General features: G+C 32.9%; 1 protein-coding gene across 1 annotated transcript in view; it reads left to right on the top strand.

The window, feature by feature from the left end:
• The first annotated feature begins 234 nt into the window (after window positions 1-234).
• Window positions 235-24,327, top strand: part of LOC126824801 (plastin-1) — a 28,053-nt gene continuing 3,960 nt past the window's right edge. The window contains exons 1-8 of the mRNA XM_050554186.2: window positions 235-359; window positions 18,306-18,461; window positions 19,105-19,274; window positions 19,902-19,994; window positions 20,940-21,147; window positions 21,863-22,048; window positions 23,056-23,130; window positions 23,826-24,036. Coding sequence (XP_050410143.1) covers window positions 303-359; window positions 18,306-18,461; window positions 19,105-19,274; window positions 19,902-19,994; window positions 20,940-21,147; window positions 21,863-22,048; window positions 23,056-23,130; window positions 23,826-24,036 — 1,156 coding nt within the window. The 5' untranslated portion in view covers window positions 235-302. The remainder of the gene's footprint in view (window positions 360-18,305; window positions 18,462-19,104; window positions 19,275-19,901; window positions 19,995-20,939; window positions 21,148-21,862; window positions 22,049-23,055; window positions 23,131-23,825; window positions 24,037-24,327) is intronic.

Below are 24,327 nucleotides of genomic sequence, written 5' to 3'. Positions count from 1 at the left end.
TGGTATACTGTGAAAAATAATTCTGGGTACAGACGTTATCCATATACTTGCAAATAATAAACACTGTAAATGAGAATCGAGTAAAAATTTGAAAGAATTATAACGCTGGGCTTATTAATTAACTTCTTATTCATAATTTAATCGATTTATAGTATTTAATTCCATATATGGATCATCAATCCATCCTGTTTTGGCATGTTAGCCAATCGCTAGTCAGTATATCCTAAACACGATCTGGCAGATCGAGAATAAAACGTTATCACGTGACTGTCCCACCCTGGTGTCTTCTGTAGTGTGACAAGATGGCGGGTGAATTTACTCCTGATCAGCTCAAGGAATTATGCGATGTATTTGAAACGGTAAGTTATTGAATGTTTTACACATCAAATGTCATAAAATTATATTTGTATGATTTATTTGATTAACATTAAATTTATGTATTTAGCGACCTGTCACGCCGAGAAACCGGCGAAGGAAAGAGACGGAAGTTCAATTTTTTTGTCGTCTGCCCTGGACTTGCGACGAGATTTTGAAGGGTATCACACAGTGGTTTGCTAAGAATTCGATAGGCCTAGCGGACTTAATATCATTAAACTAATATAAAAGAAATGGTAGCTTTTAGGCCATTACCGATTTTTAGGCTATGTCATAATATGATAAAATAGAATCCTTATAATTTATAATTCTCAATTTTTACTAGAAACTAGAAATTTTGTTTTCCTATTTAAGATTTAACTAGGCCTAGAGTAGAGCCTGCTACAGTACAAAAAGCAAAACTCGTAGATATCAATTTTATATAGGCTACAAATACTGTAAAAAAAAAAAGGTGTTTTCTTTGGGATAGGCTAATGATTAGGCCTAGTCTACAATAGCCTAGCCTACATTCAACAAGTACAAATGAAATACTGAAATAGGACCTACCAGTACCACATAGTTGGCACTGGCTGGGTGTACCTGGTCTGGTAGATAGAAATAAGAACTGTAGCAACCTAAAACCTAATTCAATTCTTTTCTGTACTATTTTATATTTTAAGTGCAATTTATACATTGAGAATATGTGCGATAAAGCTTCATGTTGTATTGAACTACACTCTTCTCCAAGGACAGCACAAAAACCATTAACCGTGTCGACTTTCTATAGTTAACAAGGATGATAAACTTGCCTATTGAAAACTTTATGAATGGATACCTGTGCATGTAACTGAAGAAGGGCTTGTCTTTGCTTTGCTGTCACTTTTATTATTTCTTCATACTGGTTGGCATAGGATTACTGATATCACCATGACTTGGCCTACATAAATAAGTAACAACCCCACATAAACTATAAGGAGAATTGGGTAGGGTTCAATCCTGGATTTACCTTTATATTCAGTGTGTACTTTATGGCTGTGATTTATCTTTTTTTATTGACCAATAACCAAAATATCTCTGCTATAATAGGCCATTTCATTTAGGTCAGTATGGTGCAATATTATGATTGACACATACTGATGGATGATAGTACTGTAGTGTCAATCAATGGAGCATAAAAAGTGGCATTTAATAATGGAAGAGGTTATTCATAAACACACTTATTTAGGGTGAGGGTAACTTTTATTTGGACCCTCTGTATAATAAACAAGCACAAGGACTGCTTGGTAGCTTTGATAAGCTAGGCTTTCAGTCCTTATTTTTTAAGGCGAGCGATCGCTCTTGAGCACCTGCTGCTAACCTGAATGTCGACCGAGGGAGTTTTTTTCCCCTCCCCTTAAAATCGAAAATCGCTCTCCATTACAAAGTCATTAAGGGTTTATTGTCATTTGTGAAACCAGGAATGATCCCCTAACATGCGGTTATTGATCTTCAGAACCATTTCCCATACATACAACGAATCACTGTCCTTAATATCAGATCACTCTTCATAATTTCTAAATCACTCTTCTTAACAAAATTGGGAGAGTTTTTTTAGGGTAGCGATTTTTTTGTTAATTGAGGGGATCTTTTTTTTGACTCTCCTCTGAAATACAAACAACAACGACTGGGCTTTGATCATCAATACTTCCATTAGTATTTACAATTTAATTGTTATTTGTAAACACTGTGGCTATGAATAACCTCTTCCTTTAATAATAACAAAGTTTAAGTCTGACTACCCAGTACTTGACGTAGGACAGAGATCATTCTATTAAAAGTCTGAAAACAAGGATTTTGTAAATACTTCCTTTAACATTGTTAGAACTTGGCAAAGATTGAATTTAATATTGTCGGTTCACAATAAAAATCTGTTATTGAATTGGAGAAAAGATTTATTTTCCTTGTTCACTTCAACTCTCTGTGACTGTAAGAATAGATAATGTTTTTAGGTCAATTGCCTTGCATTTAAATGCAAATGAAAAATCTTGATTTCTATTTTCTTGTGTTGTTTTTGTCTTGGACCTTGTGCCTTGAGGTGTTCTGTTGACTCAGACTTATGATTTAAAATAAGGAACATATGTGTTGACAAGAAGTTTGGTATGAGTCATTTCCTTTTGAAATTGTGATCACCATGGTAATGTAACTTCATGTTATGTGTTAGTAATTGTTTAAAGAAAAATATTCACAAAATAGTAAACAGTTCTTTTTCTTCTATTTCCTCTCAAATAAGAAATATATACATTGCAGTGGAACTTGGAACTTCACAGAGAAAACAATTGAGTAAGACAGAACATTTTCAAAATGCCATATTGCAACAGTTCTGAGAAAAACAAAATGTATTTGAATATGAGCATCCTTGTCCCTACCAAGTACAATACGGTTAGACCCCTGTAAGGCCCTGTTAATAAATTATTAACATGCATGTAAGCCTTCATTTGTACACTTATGATTAGTTCACAATTCATTTTCATGTGTGTACGTTATTAAAGTACATGTTCTAAACGTTGCATGAAATTCTACTGGATTGACCATGTAGTAATGAAACTGGTAGCCCACTAGCCCTCCGCTCAATATTCTACTATATTTGTAAATGATTAAAAGCTTTATAATCCATAAAATAGAAAATATATATATCAGTAGTACCGGTACATAAATAATATTTGTACATGTGAGCAGACTGTAGGTACATACTATATGGTCTGACTCAACGAATCAATATATTGTTCTTTATTGGTAGGTCCTGTATTGTATACTGTGTTTATTGATGTTATTGAACACTTTATAATAAATAATAATAAAATAATAAATGCTATGGAAGTTGTGAAGATTATTTAATGTGTAAACATTGCCATGATACATGTATGTCAGAAAGAAGTGTACATGTAAATGTTTTAATCAATGCTTTCTTTAAAAGGTTTGTGGTCCTGTTTCAAGGGGTTGAGTCTTGAGATTTCATCAATTTCCATATTTCCATAGTTGAAAGGGATCATTCTACAATGTAGTATAGCATTACACACAAGGACTTGAAGAATTCTTAATATTTACATATTTTTAAGACATTGAATAGTTCATAGATCAACCCAAAAATTAATTTTTTATCATGAAGAGGCAGAGGCTCTGTTTAAATAATGATTAATCAAGTGTTAAAGTAAATCAAGTGAATATAAGCTTACAGTAATTTGTATGTGCGTCCCTTTAAACACGATTTCTAAACATGCATTTTTATTTTTGGAGCTTTCCCATATGAATGCATGCCAGTTGATTGAATTGAATACATATCTGATTCAGGCACAACTTTATGAATGTTTGTAGACAAATATGATCAAAAGACAGAAGTGTACTAATGACATTGATGTCATAAAATCCCATTCAGTGTGCTCTGTTCCATTGATAGCATGACCCAACATAACTCGGGTAAACTGGAGGCATATTTTATTTATGTAATGTATTCAGACTTGAAAAGCTAATAAAGTGATAAATGTTTCTATTCATGTTCATTTGGCAGTGTGTGAATTATTAAATTGGCAATATGTAAGCTTTTACCAGTCCCTATAGATTAAATATGATTACTGCTTGGACACACTTTTATTGATTTCTGGTTGACTGACTAAACTGTTGAGACTTCAAAAACAAGATAGTATTTATTCATATTTCTTACTAACTTTGAAATAACCTCAATAACATAAGGAAAAAGTCATACATAATTACATATAAACTAATGAAATGAATTAGGATTGAATATCCTACTTTTCTGCACTAACCATCTTGGCTTATGAAGACGGATGTATGCTGTGGGGTGTACATATGTTTCTTTGCCTGGCAACCAATCTTGATCAATTTTCATACCAGTTTTGCCATCTTTACAGACCATTGAAATATTTATATTGGATGGCAAGTGCATGTATAGTTCATTAATGAACCAAAACCTATGATACAAGTAACCATGGTAAATGACTAAATGTACATGTAAATGTTGAGCATTAAAAACAATAACATGATTCTTTAAATGTATTAAAGGAAGATGTACATTTAGACAAAATAAAAGGTGATTTGAGGATTAATTCTACACAGCGCAGCACTACTAAACTGTGTAACGAAGACAAAGCCCTTACAACCACATTCAAAAGATATATAAGTGGCAATATTAATCCAAATGTCAAGCTTGAAAGAAAACATTTGATATGTGAATCTGCAAAAGGCTATTATGACATATGAGGCGGATGACATTCAATCGTTTCGGTTTTTACTGTAATTTCTAATCAGTTATGTTCGGCGAAATACGCCATATGTCTCATGTGAATGGCAATCTTTAGCGTCTGGTTTTTCCAGTCTACACCGATGGTATTTATTGCGCATGCTCTCCAGATAAGAATGTGAATATAGCGTCACCATTTGATGTGACTTGTGGAATATGTCTAGCCCTGTTCTTTGAGTCCCTTGTTCCAAATGGCACTGAAACGCATTATGGTACACGATTCGTGTACCAATGGTAAAATGTTTATTTTGTCTTGAATATTGGATATCAGAAGCCCATCTTTTCCCTGTAAGATCACAAGACCAATGTTGATTTGAATTGACAAATAATTCGTGTTTTCAATGTCGAAGATTTTTGATGATATTGAGTTAGAGACTTAGCTACTTTAACTCTCTAGAGTTTGGTGTATTGCAACTTGAACACTTGTCTTGTCTTGTCTCAAGAACTACTTGGTACATTGGACAACATGTTAAACCTTGAACTAACATGTAGACCAAGATGGTTGATAGAGTTGTGTTAATTGTGTAATAATGAGCTGAGGTCTATATCTCACAGTTCATATTGACATATAATCTGGTCCTCATAACTTACATCATCCTGTAGTATGATCTTATGTGATGTGAAGTAACACTTACACCATGGTAGATATACATGTATTGAACAAGATAACTATACATGTCAAGGCTCATGAAATATATCTTGCTGATCTATCTATATTTACATAATTACACACAGTCTAATGATGACAGCTAGATTTTCCTCCTATTACTTCCTAGTTCTCGGTTTAATTAAAACTATTTTACATGATACTTTTAACTGTTTATTTCTAATTGCCCTAATGTGAGCAATGATTTAATCTATTTGGTAGAGAAATGACACTTTTGTGGGCGAAATCTGTTGTGTATTCGGTCCCCAATCTAGCTACATGTAGTTGTTGATTACATTTGCCCTTTAGGAAGACACTTTTTTTAGCCCCATAATTCCAATCTACTTAGCAGTACCAGTAGAGTATTTTGCATGGTAAAATAAGTATGTACATGTAGCACAAGAATTGCAGAGAAATGGGCCTTTAAAGGAGGCAATAACATAAATATGTGGTGAGTCTTAACTGTTAAGGTCATGGATTTAAGAAATAGAGCAATCTTATTAAAATACAGAAATTATTGAAATCTATGAGGAGACATGCCTATGAACATCACCTAACAAATACCATTAAACACGCTGTCAGAACGAAATTCATATTTGGGGGTGGTTGCAGTGTAGCAGAGACAAAATGGAGTTATGGGGCTTTTCTCCGGGAACAGTTGTGCAGTAAAAGAGCTCTTCCGTTTCGTTTTTTTTATACACGTTCGATGGCATCTACTACATGAAGATCTAACAAGTTGTGGTGGGAGGTCGTGTCAGGTGTCATACGAGCGGCTTTTGAACCTATGATGTCGGACATGTGATTAACCAGTCAGCGTTGATGTTTCATGTAGGATACCCACAGATCTGTGCATTGCGCGCCAAGAACTTGCTCAACAGACTGTTTCATTGGCTAATCCCTCACATCAACCAGAACACAGGTTATATAACAAATCTTCCAGATCCTAGTGTAGTAAAGACAAGTAAAGTGAAATTTTCAACTGTCTGTGTTTTAATCAGATTGGAAATAGAGTGACTAGCATCAGGGGTCCGAGCATTACATTACTATTTTATTCATGTGATTGTTTCTTCCTTATTATTAAATGACAACTTAAAGCGTTAGATTTACAAGTATATTCAATGTTCTACAATGATATTCAAGTAGACATGTACGATAGTTGACTTATAAATTAACTAATTACAGTCATAGAGTTTTACATGTCACTTGTTGCAGTAACATCATTTTACCATGTTGTAGAAGATATCTAGGGTTTGAGGGTTAATGTAAACGTGATCTAAGCTGATAGGGAATTTGAATTAAGGGGAGGAATTCTGGAATTGTGTGAAAGCTAATCTTCTGCCTTGATGGTTTCTAGTACTTGTACAGTAAACATTAATTTATTAAAGTGATTGCTGATTGATGAATCAGTTCAGGATGGGTATTACTCATTCCTAGTATGATAATGGTATTTAGTAACAATACACATATTATCAATTGTGAAACTCATCTCGTATCACAGCCATTATCTCAAATCAAATTTCAGTTGATAATAATATCTAAACAATAATAAACTGATAACTTTGTATGAACTGGAGCAAATAATAATGTTCTCTTAAAATTGTATAGAATTAATGAACAACATGCTAATGTACAGGTACATGTAATGGCTATAATTTATACAAAATAAGAAACATATTCATACTATCCATATTCTAAGGGGTTTTTATTTTTGATAATATACATGTTTTTGTTTACATGTACAGAAATAAACTTTAAAAGTGAAATGATGTTCTGTCAGATGTTTTGATATCATTTCAAGTTTCTCAACTGATATACAAACTGTTTTAGACTTAGAGCTGTATTGCTTAATTCAAGTCAACCACTTGGCACACCTGGTCATCTCAATATGAGTTGTTTTCAATCAGATATCTACAAGTAATTAATAATGTTAACTGTCAACCTAAAATCATAAATCATCAACTCTTGTCATAGTGCATTATTTCTACAATATTTTTAGTAGGCTTATATATCTGTATGTTTAATGATTAAGCTTATATTTTAAGTACAGAGTTTGATCCTGACATTTCTTTTCTTGAACTGTAACCTATGATAAAAGATTTGTTTGGGATTACATTTTTACAATTTTATATTTTAATGTGTTATTAAAATTTATTAGTGGAATATTACTAGTAGTAATGTATGGAATGATTGGAATGCAGTATTTTAAAAAGTCATCTTCAATAATCATACTGTTACATGTATATGAACCATACGAAAGTTATACATGTACATTGTTGTACAAGTTGTAAAATGTTCAGTTAACATGTGAAATGCGGTCCCACCCTTTTTCTAAGAGATTGAACTGTTTAAAAAACAGGTCTTGGGCATATGTTTATTAGTCTTGTTTTGAAATAAAATGGAGTTTAATATCCCACTTTTCTGCACCTAGTGGAATATGACTATGAGACACGTAGATTAAATTTTGCCTACTCTTCTTCGAATTCCAATTGTCAAAGGTTATTTAACGCACATGCAGGCAACGTGTACACAGTACCTCAGATTTTAATGTCCTCTCCGATTGATTAGACACTCTTCTTGCCAGGCTCTTTGTCATACACTACTGACAGGGATAAAATTTCTCTGCTGAGACCCCTTGTCTAGGGAACCAACGCCTCACTCAAAGTTGGAAAACAAAGGACTTACATGTACATGTATCTGTGTTAGATTGAGTAAATTATACACTACCGGTAGAAATGTTTTCGTCACATTTGTCAGTTTACTGGACTGGTTAAATAATATGAACTTAATAACTTTATTGATTGGCAAATTGAAATATGGAAACCTGACAGAATGTTTTAACTTGATGAAGATTGCAAAATGCTTTTAGTGACTAATATGTTACATCATAAATTGATATATTGATTCTACACAACTCATTGCACAATTATTTGCATAACATCTCTTAATGTAAGATACTTGATCATGCAAGACTTTATCACATACATGTACCAATTTAAAATATTGCTTTCTTGTTTCACATGATATTTAAACTCTCACATTGAAATGTGGTCGTATATTGTCGTCGCCCACGTCCGGTCGGCGTCCACAATTGCTTGTGAATCGTGAATGCTCTAGAAGCTAAAGTTAATATCTGATTGACTTTAAATTTATACACAGTGTTTAAGGTCATGAGATGAAGAAACCTATTGATTTTCAGTGATTTCCGATAATTACTGCCAGAGATATTGCCCTTGATCACTTCAAAATATCTTGTGGACGCTCTAGAGGCCAAAGTTAATATCCGATTGACTTTAAACTTATACACAGTGTTTAAGGTCATGAGATGAAGAAGCCTATTGAATTGATTTGTCCAACATTAGATATTTCTTCCAGAATACAAATATTTTATCATTTAAAACAAAAATATATATTAAATTAGTCGTGGAAAAGTAATCTTTTATCTTGCACATACTGGTACATGTACAAGTACGTTTCCAGCTCTCGGTTCAAAGTGTTAATATACATGTATGTCCTTTTTAAAATTAAAAAAAGAAAAAAAAACATTAAAAAGAAGTTAAGTGGCTGTCTACATGTATGTATACCCAAATTGTTGAGTGACATTAGAAAATGAAATGTCTCAAAATGTAAGGTTTGTTGACAGTCCATGTGAAAATGTGGACATTCCTTTTATGTGTAGATGAGAGTGGAGTGGGAATGATGGACTTGAAACACAAGTCTACAGAACAAATATTCCTCTCTCAATACCCATTATTAGCTTTGTCTATTTCAATAACAAGGAACTATTTAGGTGATATGTGGACACTTGGTGTTGACATGAGACTAGAAAGAAAGTACAGTGCTGCGGCATTTGCTACAAGTGTCAGTGTCTTAACACTCACAAAACTTTGAGAATTTAACCTCGAGGTGTGACGTCAACTTAGTAGACTAAATTCATCATTGACTATATAAGTTCAATCGAAAAAAAAAAAGACAGACTAGTTAAAAATAACACAACCAAAACTCTTTTTGTGGTGAGAATTATTTAAGGTCCCAACAAATAAAAAAGAAAGTGCTTGGGTAATTCAGCTTAGTTGTAGTTATAATAGTTTAAATGCTACAAATTCTAATGCAGGAGTTATGATCAGCTGAAATAATGGTGTTTACATTTAGGTCACAGAGTTAACACCAAAAAAATCATGTATGTTAGGTTGGAGTTAAGAATGAAGTGCTTGCTATAGTCTTGTGACATCTGTCAAGAGAGTGTTTTTGAGTGCGATAATCATTTTGTACCTGGATTTTCTCAAATTTATAATTAAATGGAGAGAAAAAATTTGAATGGTGAGCACCTCATTATTCAGTTTGTGTTGGGTGACTTCTGAAACCTTCATTCAGATAGATCATGTCAGAAACTTTAATTTTAAATGATATCTAAAATAATTTTTGAATTGAGTGTGTTGAAACTATATATATAACATGACCTCCCTGGCTCCACTCAAGGGTTAGGGATAGGGATCAAAACCTGCCCCAATGACCTGTAGGGTTGAGGGGTTTAAGAGAGTAGTTTACACCAAGCAGTGGTAAACCGCAAGTTGATGTTTTATGTACAGAGTTATGTTCTGTCCTGGATTACAAGATTCCTCCTCTAATACCATCTCTAATATTGATGTTTGGCTAGTAAAACAGGTCACAGATATATGACCATTGTAAACTAAGACTACCGTCTACTATACGATACTTGTTTTGGCGACACAATAGAAACTCCTTCATACATTCACCATACTTGCAATTCTCAGCCGGCCTCTGTGATTATTGGTGTGCTGCCTGGCCAATTTTGAGATGATATACTGATTCAAGATAAACCTGTTACTTTAGTGAAGAAAAGTCACTGAATTACAAAACATTCCCTGAGAATATACAATTTATATAACTGTTGGAGAGCTGCAGTAGCTCAGTGAGTAAAGTGCTGGCTCGCTAACTAGGATTCCAAAGGTGTCGATTGAGAATTGTGGTTTCCCCTTATAATTGTTGGTTGTGAAGGACGGAGAGCCTGGCATGGTATGGGACAAAAAAGATATTGAGGTTCCGTACTGAGGTCCCAGGACCAAGTACATGTACTGTACACCCTGGCATGCATGTATGAGAACCCATGACAGAATTCAATTGCTGTCCGGACAAAATTTCCCTTATAGCACACTTCATGGTGATGCCAGTCTTCATTATCTCAATCGGTTGAATATCTGAACAGTGTTCTGTTTCTGTGTAATATGTGTTATTTGATGATACATGTAGCCATATTTTACATTTAGTTCATTTTGTGTGGAGTTCGAAAAACAGCAGTTAAATCCTATTCTGGTTCTGCTCCATCATGATGTAGATTTCCCCACACCCCCATCCTGTCCAGCCAGTGTTATTATGATAGATTAAGACTGGATCTTCAACATTTTTTAAGATGTTTTACAATGTATGTTGTCATGGTGAGATGGAGATATGTGCACATGTAAAATAAGCTTATACTAGATCATGTCGAATGTACAGGTACGTGAACTTAAATGGTGAATATATGTAATCAAAGGCCAGTCTCAAGTATAAAATTCAGCCTTTTATATTACTAACATTGCTGTATAACATGTGTTATTGAAAGTACTGTAACGTTTAATAGATAAACCATGACTAAACTAATATAATAGCAACCCTTGAACACACCACTTTAAAAGATGTTACAGTGACTTTAGTGTAGGCCATGACTTTTTCTGGGATTTGCAGTGATCTTCAGTGTAAATATAGCTTTATATATATAGTTAAGAAAACCACACAATATTATATATGCACATCTGTTGTATTGGCACATATATAAATAGATAGAATTGATTTAAAGTCCAATTTTGTAGTCGAAATACATGTACAGCCATAAATCCAGCTTTGATTACACACACATATTTACATTGTACAGCAAATATCCAATGGCAGTACATACATGTATATTATGTTCATTGTTCATGATCAAAAATGGCAATATTCATGGATTCCATTTCCATTGTCACATGTATGGATTCACGACTTTGAGATCTCAAAAACCATTAATCAAATAAATTATCACTAAATTTGAAGTGTTGCAATCTGAATACATGTACATGTATGTGTCATGGTGTTTGAATTATTCATGAATCATAAATCTCACTGTATTTCAAAAGATTAGGCTTCATGTAACAAATGGGTTTTGGTTCACACACCTTTAAAAATCATGGCACTTTATTTATGTCGCTGCTTGTCATTTGCATTTTTTGGACAATATCTGTATGTACATGTATGCACGTTATTTTTCATAACTTAATCTGTTCTAAAATATATTCAAATTTATTATGTACATTTAATTAACATAATTAAGTAAACAATGTTTTGTCTTGCTTGGATTCAGTCGGCTTAAAAAGGAGGCCTATCAAATCATTTTAGAATAGATGATACATGTACATTTTTGTAGGTATTACAGCTTGTTTTAACCATATCCTGTTTGTACGTTTTGTCTTTAGGGGCTGACAAATGTAGACTAGTTTTCATCTTTGTAAATGCTGAATTCAACCATTTGTGGACTGATTACTTTCCAGAAATTCAACTTGTACCAGGCTTTAATGGGAAATATATTAGGGACAGTTTATTATGCCAATAATCCACTGGTAAAACATAAGTTTACAATTGGTAACCATACCAACAAGGGTAATGATTGCCCCAAGGCCTTGAAAATACTTATGAATATAGTTCTACTCTCAGACAACATAGACTATTGATCTTGTAGTACAATGTATGTGTAGAATGACCTGATAAACTATTACCACTTTCTAAGTCAGTTGACAGAAATATCTCAAGACTATTATTAGGTTTAAAGATTGAGTTGTACACATTTTATTTTTGGAATGTCTGGCTTGTGACCCGAAAAATAACTTTTGAAAGTTGGCTATACTTTTGCTTTTTTATGGTGGTTAGGAAAGGACACCTAATGATTTTATTTTTCCCAAATTATCTCGATCAATCGACTTAGTATCTAGATCGATCGACTTAGTATCTTGATCGACCGACTTAGTATCTTGATCAATCAACTTAATTATCTTGATTGATGAACTTAATTATCTTGATCGACATAATTCTCTCGTTCGATTGACTTTTCTATAACGAAGCTATAACAGTGTTTCTCCGCCCGGCTCTGCTCCACCGTCTCCACTGCATGGAGCGGGGACGCAGTCTTGGACACATCCTTTCCCTCAAACCAGCAGCTATGTTGGGAGCTGCACATACTCCTTGCACTTGCAATGTTTCGATAGATTAGACTTAATCCCAATCAAACACTGTCATACTCAGCACAAATTTCTGTCCAAAATTATGACTAGTTAACAGTCCAATAAAACAATCAGTACATAATGACCTAACAAAATCTATATTTTACTCGGGAGAGATTTAACTGGAAGATGAGAATGGACACACTCCGTCAAAGACTCAAGTTTTCAGTCTCAATACAGCAAAGATTTGGCTAGAGAGAGGTTTCTCCGGTCATTGCTTCAGGAATATGGGATCTGCAGGAAACGCACTTCCTAGCCTTCATTCAAGCGTTATTACGCGACCCACTCATCTCGTGCTCCGCTCCCTTCGACTAACCGCTAAATGAAAGAAAAGAGAGAGCACCTTAATGACGGTGACGAGAAGGGTAGCCGAGAGCTACAAGAAACGCATATCACGTAGGCGTCTATGGACTGTCTAATCTGAGATCCTAGTCCTACGCCATCCAGGAATTGCTGCTGCAGTAGAGGTCGCTGTTGTGAACCGTGTCCTCAAATGACACAAGGTTCCGCATGTGAGGATCCAGGGCAGGATGACACAAGGTTCCGCATGTGACGATCCAGGGCAGGTGGGGTCACTCTGGTTTGGCCTGAGCTTGGGTGGTCACACGTTGAACTTTGCTGTCGCTACCTATCCCAAAGCCGAGAAATGGTACTCTGGGAAACATTCAGCAGCCTGGCTACATCTGTCTGGAATTCACCTTATTGTAACAGACCGATGGCGTTGTTGTGTTGGTCTTCGTTCAGATGTAGCATCACTTGGCTCGTTGAGTGTTTACATATGCAACTGATTTTGAAACCGAGAACCCTGGGATTTTAAAGGCATTAGATTAAAGTTGTAAAACTCATGTGTCTTGGTGCAATCAAGCGAAAACAAATATCGGCAAAAAGTATGACCAGACACAATTAGTGACCCTACATTTAAAACCAATAATGAATTTCTTTTTTCCTTACATGATTTATGGAAACAAAGATGAAAAATGGGCTGTGTGTTTCTTTTTTTTTTTTTGAAGAGTAAGCTTACTGTATATTATTTATTATGTGAAATTTATCACCACTTACTGCCACTATGATTAATACACTCTAATCATACATTAATCATTACAGATGTCATCTTAGGAAATTAAAATAATCAGTGCAAATTATATATACAGTGTATGGCTATTATAAATAAAACAGCTCTTGTCTTTTCTTGAAGAATCATCACATTTGGTCACAAATAAAATAAATAATTCCAACGATTCAATTACCATACTGAATACAATTCTGTAATGAGCATGAACCTTGGTTATTTTAAGCTATTAGTATTGTATTATCATTGATCTGATCAATTTATTGCCCCTACTCAGTCTTATAAAATATTTCTGTAATTTGATTATTATTATCAGTAGGTAGTCATCAAATTAATCTCTATGTTAGTCATCAGTACTGACAAATCATTTAAAGTCTACAAATAAAGGTAGAGTAATTTGTTACTGGTGGTATTAGATGTAGATGGGTATTATTGGAGATATTTGAAGCATGAAGTAAGGGACCAGTCACACTACAATAAAAGCTTATATACCACGGCCACATGAAAACTCAATTATTTATAATTATAATATGTTGGTACAAGTAACCTGGTTTTTTTTTTTTGGTTACTCTGTACTTTTCTTTTTTTTAAAAATACTAAACTGTATATGTAGTTGGAATACTAAATTGGTTTAAAAATTGTAAACCCACATAATTGTTTAGTAGTATAATTCATTTATAAATTGTTAAGAAGATTTTGGGGTTAATAGAAAAGTAAAAGGTAAAACAAAGCAGATCCTCCACCTACATGTATATCTGAAAAGTTGAAAAATATGTAGCTTAAAATTGTTGATGACATACAAGAAAAAAATCATGAAGATTTCTTAGAAAAAAGTTTTGAGGTGTAGACTCTTTGGCCTCTGCAAACAGAAAATTTACCAGAAAATATTCATTCGCAGTGAGTCGTCCAGGAAATTTAGAGGACCGTTATACTCATTTGACACAACTTTTCGACCAATCAAAATCGAAGAAATTTCCATTTTGGGCTACAATACTATGTAAATGTAATTCAATGGTTGTAACTAAAATGAAATTGGGACCAAAATGTTTTTGTAATAAAAGGTACCCTAGGTTGTGGATGGCAGGTTGGGGCTATTGTAAAATAATGGCAAACCTATGACAGGTCATGTAGATATTGATAACTGTGATTAGGGTGTAATAAATTGTTCCATTAGGACAATGATGAGTAATAAATTGTTCAGTAAGGTAAATGATGAGTAAATTAAATGTTAAGTTGAGTTAGGAAATCTTCCTTAGTATGGTAATTAAATCATTGTTGAGTAAGCTCAATGATGAGTAAATTAAGTGTTAAGTTGAGTGAGGAAATCTTCCTTGGTATGGTAATTAAATCATAAGTAACACTATACAACATGTATGAAGTCATCAGACCAATATTTCACAAACTATATACAAACATTGACCATTACAATTGACCTGATCAAGGATAGTGGACAATTCCACATACCAGTGGATTAGAGAAAGAAGTAACCAGGTTAAAATATTTGAACACGTTAGTCTCGATTTGACCTAATGAATGATAAAATGTCTGTGTGTATACGAGGCCACTTTAACAAATTGGTTGTTTCTATTTTTCTTTGACCAATCATTTTATGCAGATGTGTAGGTCAGAAAAGTAAATAAATAAATTTCTAGCCTTTAAGAACCAAAGAATTTTTACTTTGAGCTAAATCTACCACTTTCAATGTTATGGATATTATTACATGTACTTAGGCATTATTGATATGACCAGCCCATAGTCAACTCTCTATCTTCTGATTGCAGAGTCATTGAATTTATTAGAACTTCTGTGCCATATAATAGTTCTAACATTTAATTAAGTTGCAATTCTGGCACTTATTAAATGTGTGAACTGTAAATTTTATTTGTTAAACTATCGTAAGAAAAGAAACGTGCGGAATACATGGAAAGCCCAGTGGATTGTTCCGTCTATATAGCAATATACTTGTGGTTGAGCGATTTTATTTATTTTATGAGTATTTTAATATGGTCACAGTGCTATAAATGGAATCTTAAGTAATATGTCACACATCACTGCATCTTTAAACTGTCCTATACTGTACACTCTTTTTAAATGTATCCAGTGAGTTTGAGTTCACTCTGCTTACTGGTGTTTCATATCAACGTGACGGCCTACAGCATACTCAATAATAATAAGTTATAATAGTCCTAGGATTCATAGATGGTAATTAGAATGCATGGGCGTTATTTTCCAGTACCTGTACCGAGAAGACGGAGGGTGACAGTGACAGTCAATCGCTTTCCTGGGCTTATTGGTTGTCTCATCTTGTTGTTTGTTTGGTAATGAGGGGGCTAATTATATTTAAGATACCCTGGAATATTTCTGGGCTCATCCTCATGTAGTTTGTTTTCTATACATACTTGAGTAAAAGAGTCGCCCAATTTGACCTCATTACTTAGAATACTATAAACACATTGTACTCGACCGGTGTTGTACTAAGAAGACTATGCACCGCTTCATCATTATCTACAAAACAGTATTACTTGAAGTATTAAACGAGATGACGACTAAAATGCATTTAGAGGTGTCACATGACTCGTGATCACTCCACTTATATTGCGGCAATATTTGTGCCAAACTCGTCGCTTAAGTTGTATAGTGTGCGCCAGGCTTAATTTGACTGAAATTTTCAATATCATTTTTCATTATCTACTTTTGAACTGTTATATGGCAATAACTGCCATCTCTTTAATTTTTTCTAAATCTTACACAATGCTGTTTTAATACATTATGATTTCCATAACGTGTGGGTCAATAAGATACTGTTTGTAAGTGATGTTCTAGGATACTTCTAGAAAAAGATTTAATGTTGGCCTGATGTTTAGTTGTAGAATACTTTAAATACTTTGTGTTTAGAAGTTGTAAGGTTATAGAACAAGGTCGGATTGGTATGTAGCCAATCTAAATAAACTTGGCAAAGAAAAAACAATTTCTTTTATAAATCTACTGTCATGTTTTTAAATTGAAAGACAACATCGTTTAATTACTTGATTTACACAGAGGATTGTTATTGAACCAAAATTGTATTAAGAGACATAGTATAATTAATTAGAATCTTTTATCAAAATTGAAAGAGGAAGTGTTTGGTGACTCAAGCCTTCCCCTCAGCTCATTTATCACAATGTGCATTTAATTATGCCCTCATTCAGGAAGAAAAGTTTTAGGATCACTTTCCAAAGACCACTGCAGTTTGTTATTTTGATGTACAAGATTTTTTACAGTTTTGATAATTATTGTATTCGGGTCCTGAAATACATGTATGTATTTAATTATGCAGCAGGAAAATGTACTGATATTAGTATTAAACTTATTCTGTTGGAAATTGAAACTAATAAAGACATAATTAAATATTTAGTTTCAAATATCTAATAAATCTATGTCAGACATTATAAATATAGCAAATCATCACTTTTATAAGTACTATACATGTACATATAATATGATGAGAAATGATATTTGTGGTGGGCTGTGTTACTCCTAGTAACAAAATCTAATCTGTTTGATAAGGTTGGTGTATTTGTTTAAAGAGGGGGCTGGGTACACTTCTTATTGATTGTCTGAGAGAAAGATAAATGTGGCTCTACTTTACAAAAGAACCTCCAAGGAAAAGAGCATTTGTCCCGATTCGATTCGATAAGATTGGATCATTAAGTCGTGGAGAAAAGTAAGAGGATTTGGCATTTCCATTGAGACAGAAATTTGTTTTTTGGAGGAGTGCATTCATATAGAATGGAAGAATTAATCAATAATGTTTCTATACAATCTGATAAATCATATCATGGTTATTTTTTTATTGAATAGATGTTAATGAATCAAGTTACAGCTTGTCTCAAATCATTTAAGCATTGTATTAGCTTACAGCTTGTCAGTTTCTCAATGTAAGCATTAAGCATTGTGTTAGTTTTCTTATCTCAGATTTATTCACTTATGCACATATTTTATTGTCTTATCAGCAAAAAGTAATTCAGCCATTAATAAAGAAACCTGTTTATAACAAAAAAAACAAACAGTAGTGATGTTTATTATATTGTATCATGTACCTACCTACTGTACATTTTGGTCTATAACTTGCTACATGTACACAACTACACTGTACATGTACTTGACTATCACCAACCACAGATTTCTATCTGTATAAAATAATGTATTATAATCCTGTCCGAAAAAAAACCAAACACATTCTAATAAACTTAATAAGCCTAGACAGATCCTCAATTGATGAAATTTTGAAAACTGGATATTAAATTACTTGTCCAAACTGGGTTAAGGTGTGTTCTAAGAAACCTGGACCAGAGTTTCTTACATTTTGAATACGTTACATGCTATGATGGATTTCAGTCAAATTACATGTAACCCAGAAAACCAAATTATCCTTATTTACAGTACAGTTGTACATAATTTTCAGTCATTAAATAGAAGAAATTCTTAAGTTCTGTTAAAGATGGACAAACAATAATGATGCTTGATTGATGCTTCTTCTTAACATAGGACATGTTATTGGTAACAATTTCTCAAAGACAAAAAAAGACATCTCAATAAGAATACCAGAAGTGGTGGATTAAAAACTTATGTTTGTCACTAATTTGTACATTTTAGATTGATACAGAGGGAGATGGCTTTATACAGTTGGGAGAATTGGGTGCAGCGTTTAAATGTGTTGGTATTGATCTACCAGGATATGCCATTCGAGATCTCGTAAAACAATATGATCAAAATCAAGATGGTAAACTAAGCATGCAAGAATTTAAATCAGTAAGTTTAAATTTCATCTAATCTTTCAATTCAATTTAAACTTACATATTTTCATTTGATTTATTGCATATGAAAAAAAAAATTATTAACTAAATTTGGACATCATATTTCTTTTTAATTGTTTATGTATTTAAAACTCCAGGATCCAGGTAGCAGCCATATTGATTAAAGTAAAGATGAGCCAGGCATTGGCATTCTCGATGTTTAATCCATGTTAATATGTACTACTCAGATTTATTATTTAACATTTAATGGAGAAAACAAAATCAAAATACCAGTGCTAGAAAAATCCTATCATTTATGTTTACCCACAACAAACTGGCGACAGGCTTTTACATAGCAAACAGCATAGATAATGAAATTTCAATTCTATCTAACTTTGTAAATACTGAACAGAATTAAACTATTTTAGACCAATATTCCTACACATGTGTAGTAGAGATTCATCTGTCACAATATTGTGGTTTCCAAAGGATTCCTATTGAGACATCAAGGCTTTTATAACCACTCTTGTGCATTATTATAGAAAATTATCTTGTATGTACTCACAGAATTATTATGAATAAATCTTCTGTCCCAAAAAATAGGCTTTTAAATGTTAAGTCATTGGTTTATGTTATTTTATCTTGTATATTAATTACAGTTATTTAAAAAAGAAAGAGAAAGGTTAGATTTTGGTTCTAAGTTTAAAACAATGGTTCAGACTAGAGCTGGTATAAAAACACATGGCGGTACTTCACAAGCCTCATCTGAAGGAACAACACATTCTGTTCGTGATGGAGAAGCAACAGCTTTCTCTAACTGGATTAATCGGTACGTAGAACAGAATGAAAGGACAGTAGGAATTTTGTGTGTTTTTACACACCCACATTTACATGTAATATGGACTTAAGTGTCTGTTAATTATTGCTGTTTTTGTTAGATTTTATTTTTCAAATTCAAATTGATTGCTCATTTGAGGCTATAGAAATTCTGATTTTTTATCACAAATCAGAGTTATTCTCCCATATATGGTCCAATTTATGCAATCTTTTGAACTTGTTGCAAGTCAGAGTTACATATAAACAGACATTTTTTTGATAAATCAAATAAGCTTACATAACACATATAGGTGGTGTTGGTTGATTTACATGTACATGTATATCATCTGCAGTGGATAACCAATGTTTCTTCAGACATTTTCAATTCATCATATCTTTGTAAATACAGAAGAGAACTGATTCAACTTGTACAATATTGTACATGTACAATATTGTACATGTCAGAAGATTGCAAATAATTATCAGGAACTGGGCTTTAATGCAGATCTGACAAGTGTTGAATGCAGGTACTCTTACTGGTAAATAAGGAAATTGTACCAAAAACTTTTGTATTGCATTTGTTCCCAATATTTAGCTAAAATATAGCTTATTTAATCAATTTTCAATAAAATTTTTTTAGAAATTTAGCGGAAGATGCTGATTGTAAAAAATATTTACCCATTGATTCGGCTGAAGGTTTATATAAATCTTGTTTTGATGGAATTATTTTATGGTGAGTTGTGTTATTTTTCATCGTTTGTTATTGAAGATGATCAATATTTTGTTGCCATTGATATATTTTAAATGTAGAAATATAATGTTAGTTTTTATAGATAAAATTTAATTTATTATTCCTAAATTTAAATGTTTTGATTGATATAATAGACAGTTCTCTAAAATATATTGTACACAATGTTTATCGAGCATGGTTGATTCCAATAGTTTTCTCATACAATTATATAAACAGAATTACTTTGTGTATAGTTATTTGCTTAAGAAAAGATGATGGCTGTAACTTGTCACACAAGCATTAATGCAAGCATGACATTAATGCTTTAAAAATTACAACAATAACTATAATATTGTCAAACAAGAAGTAAGCAAGTATGACATTCATTGCTTTAAAAATGTCCTTATGATAATAGCTTTAATTTCAATGCCCTTGTTAGTTAAGGGACATGAAAGTATATTACAATGTTTTATAGTGAATAATTAGTTAGTATTCTTGATATTATATGCCATTAATATATGATTATAAAAAAGTTATAGAGCTCCTTTGAATCACATTAACTTCTTGCTTTACAAACAGTACCCATATGTGATTTGGCAATTTCAATTGCTAAATAGTGCTTCTAGATATGAGTTTGCTATCAAAATGAATATAAGAACAATCATATTGGTGACGTGTGGGTTGTTAAAACAACTCTTAAAATTTAAATGGTCCCAGAATTTCACCGTATACATAATTAAGAATAAATAAAAATGAATAGTGTTCTGGAGCTGGTACCATTTCACAAATTTATGTTACGTAAATTGAGAAAACTTCATTAACAATTCTGTAGTAACTATATGTACTATTGATGAATTTGAATTGGCTGTACAGTTACTTATAAGACATATTTCATCAAAAAAAAAATACTTGCTGTATGATCTAATATATTGTTTTGATATATTTCAGTAAACTTATCAATCAATCAGTACCAGACACAATATCCGAAGATGCTATAAATAAAACCAATCTTAGTGTCTACAGACGATCAGAAAATATCACACTGGCTCTCAATTCAGCTGCTTCTATTGGTTGTAATATTGTTAATATAGATGCTGTTGATGTTCAGGAAGGAAAACCACATTTAATTCTAGGTGTATTATGGCAGATTATTCGCGTAAGTTTTCTGACACCATATTGTATAGTACTTGATAATAAATGATAACTGGCAGCTCAAACTGATATAATATTAACGTATGACATGTTTGACTAGACTGAAGAATTTGTATCTTTCCTTTCCACTTTTGAAGTCTGCTAACGACAAGTTTTACCTCTCAAATGTCACCTTTTCCTTTATTAGTTTCTCAATAACAAACATTTTTATTGTTCATTAGAATATTGGCTGTTCTGATGATAATGGCCAGTTTGGACATGATATGTCTTTCAGGGTATGATAATTAGCCGTAATTCCCATGATATTATTCACCTGATCTCTCATCCATCCGACTATCTTATATGATGTCGGACAGGTTCCCATTATCCAGTTAAAATGTCTAATTGCCTGCTTGTGTCATGTCTTTAAGTGAGTGTTTGTAGCTCTGTTTAATGTCAGAAGTGTGACAGGATGCTCCTGTTGGGGAAATATCGCTGATTACACATGTACCAAGTTAGCCAAAAGGAAATGATACTATGTCATGAACATTTTTGTTCGATATATTATTAAGAGTCAATTGATCTAGTCTTGCTTTATTTGATTAATACCAATGGAAATAGTTGTTTTATAGAAAATAGTCTTTACATATGATTTCTGTTTCCTATTATAATATCAAGACCTTTTGATTGATGCATAAGGTGTAATGTTCTTTAATCCATGTTTTTTTTTAATTTTTTAGATTGGTCTACTAAGTGACATAAATCTGGCCCACAATCCTGGTCTGGTAGCATTGTTATTAGAAGGCGAAGAAATCAGTGATTTACAGAAATTATCGCCTGAACAGATTTTATTACGCTGGGTCAATTATCATTTGGATCGAGCTGGTGCTAACCGATCTATTAAAAACTTCACTGAAGATATCAAGGTTTGTTTAACTTTTAAAATGTTGTGTTCTGTCTCTATACTCCTCAACTTAAAGGGACGTTATAGGAGGTTAGATAAAGAGTTGACAGTTCTCTCTGTAATAGTTAAAAAAAAAGATAACATAAATAGAATATGCTGAAAATTTCAGTCAAATTGCTCCACTCTGAACCGAGATATTAGCTATTAGCCTCGATCATCATTACTAAAATCGTTATAATAAACACAGTCTCGATTATCCAATTTTACATTTTTAATTATCATTCACAAAACGTATTCTAATCCGCTAATTATAGCAGGCTAGCGATGGCATCAAGAGTTGGCTATGGTCTGGATAAGTTAATAAATGTCTAATTGGTAATTTAGATAACATTTCAGGCAATAAGCAGATTTAGCGCTTGCATAATGTATGTTTAACATAGTATAAGCAGTATGTGAATACAGCGCAAATAATCCATTTTGTCGAAGGGAATGTCAAATAACATAATCTGTTTATTTCCAAATTGCTTTTGGTTTATTGTAGATTACAAAACCTAAACAGAAGTTATATGCATGTACATGATGCTTGTGGGGAATATAGGTTTTGTACATGATGCTTGTGGGGAATATAGGTTTTATGTACATGGTTCTTGTGGGGGAATATAAGTTTCATGTACATAGTATTTGTGGGGAAATATGGGTTTCATGTACATGAGGATATAGGTTGTGGAGAAATAGATGATTGTTAGGGAATATAGCTTTCATGCTTATGTGGGGTTAGGAGGAATATAGGTTTCATGTTCCTGATGATTGGTAGGTAGGGGAATATAGGTTTCATGTTCCTGATGATTTTGGAGGAATATAGGTTTCATGTTCACATTTCTTGTTAAATGTTTGTGGTAATAAACGTAGAAGATTAATTATCTATCTCAGTCTTTTCTTTTGTGTCATTTAATTAGATCCTTAAGATTACAAATTCTGTTTCTTTTGTCAGACGTTATTTGTTATATTTCAATAAATTTATATTTACAGGATTCCGAAGCTTATACCCACTTATTAAACCAAATAGCTCCTCGAGATGCTAACGTTACATTAGGTCCCTTAAATGTAAGTATTATGATGTTTCTTCCATATTTTATCCTCCTTAGAAGTAAAATAATTTCATTTTTTATTAAGGCGCATGAGCCAATATTTGTATATTAACTCATCCGGATTATTTTTTACCATTATTGTAAAAACCGCCAGCTCATGAAGGGCGATTTTTGAACCTACTACACGGTGTTGTCTCGTTCGTTGCCGGGGATACTACTTTTGGATTTATTTACACGGATTGGTTCCTGCTCCTCCCCAGATGCATCACTGAGTTCTGAACTTGCCTGCACTGTCTTAGGGAATCTTCCGCCCTTCTATTCTTATCGAGTGTGGGGGTTTTATTATCTCCTACTTGGAACTTTCTAAAAGTAAAATATATTGTTAACATCACAAAAACAAGATTTGTCTCACAATTTCCTCATAGAATTTTATTTGAAATAAAAGTTTAAAATCCTACTTTTCTGCGATATCTATCCTGATGAAGTTCTTGGGTTTGTTTTTCTTTTACGTGCATGCCAAAGTGTACACATGACTTTGTTTGTCTGTCCCATCCAAATGACTAGGAACTGACCTTTTCCAGGCCCTCCATTTGCATAACTAACAAGGGTGGACCAAGGTGGAAAATCGCGATATACACCAAACACAGGTTCTGCATGTTACAAACAAAAAAACATTGTTTTAGTCTTAATTTATATCATTTTATATTATAGACACCAGCTGGACGAGAAAGAGCTGAAGCTATGTTATGTGAAGCTGATAAAATCGGTTGTCGAAGTTTTGTCGGAGCTAAAGACGTGACAGATGGTAATGCCAAATTAAATCTGGCTTTTGTGGCCAACTTGTTCAATAACTACCCAGCTTTGGATAAAGTGGACAATTTAGAAGATTTTGAAGCCATCGAAGAAACAAGAGAAGAAAAGAGTAAGTTTTATTCTAATCTCAGCCTCTGTAGACTAACATTAACAACAGTTATATTTCCTTGATACCATGCTGTGGGGACAGTACAGGATATTTGCTTAAATTCTTAAGATGGTTATAAACCTATGCAAGTCAGAATATTAATTGAAACTCCTGGAATTGCAATATCCTTAAATAATACTGTAACAAATGTCACTTTAGTGGCCATCAAATTTAAAATATAGAGTTTTCAAAATGCATTTTAGAAATGTGGAGCTTTTAAGATTCAATAAATTCCTTGAATTGCATTTAGTG

The sequence above is a fragment of the Patella vulgata genome, chromosome 6 (assembly GCF_932274485.2).
Source record: "Patella vulgata chromosome 6, xgPatVulg1.2, whole genome shotgun sequence".
NCBI lineage: Eukaryota > Metazoa > Mollusca > Gastropoda > Patellidae > Patella > Patella vulgata.
This window is presented reverse-complemented; position numbering and strand designations above follow the sequence as displayed.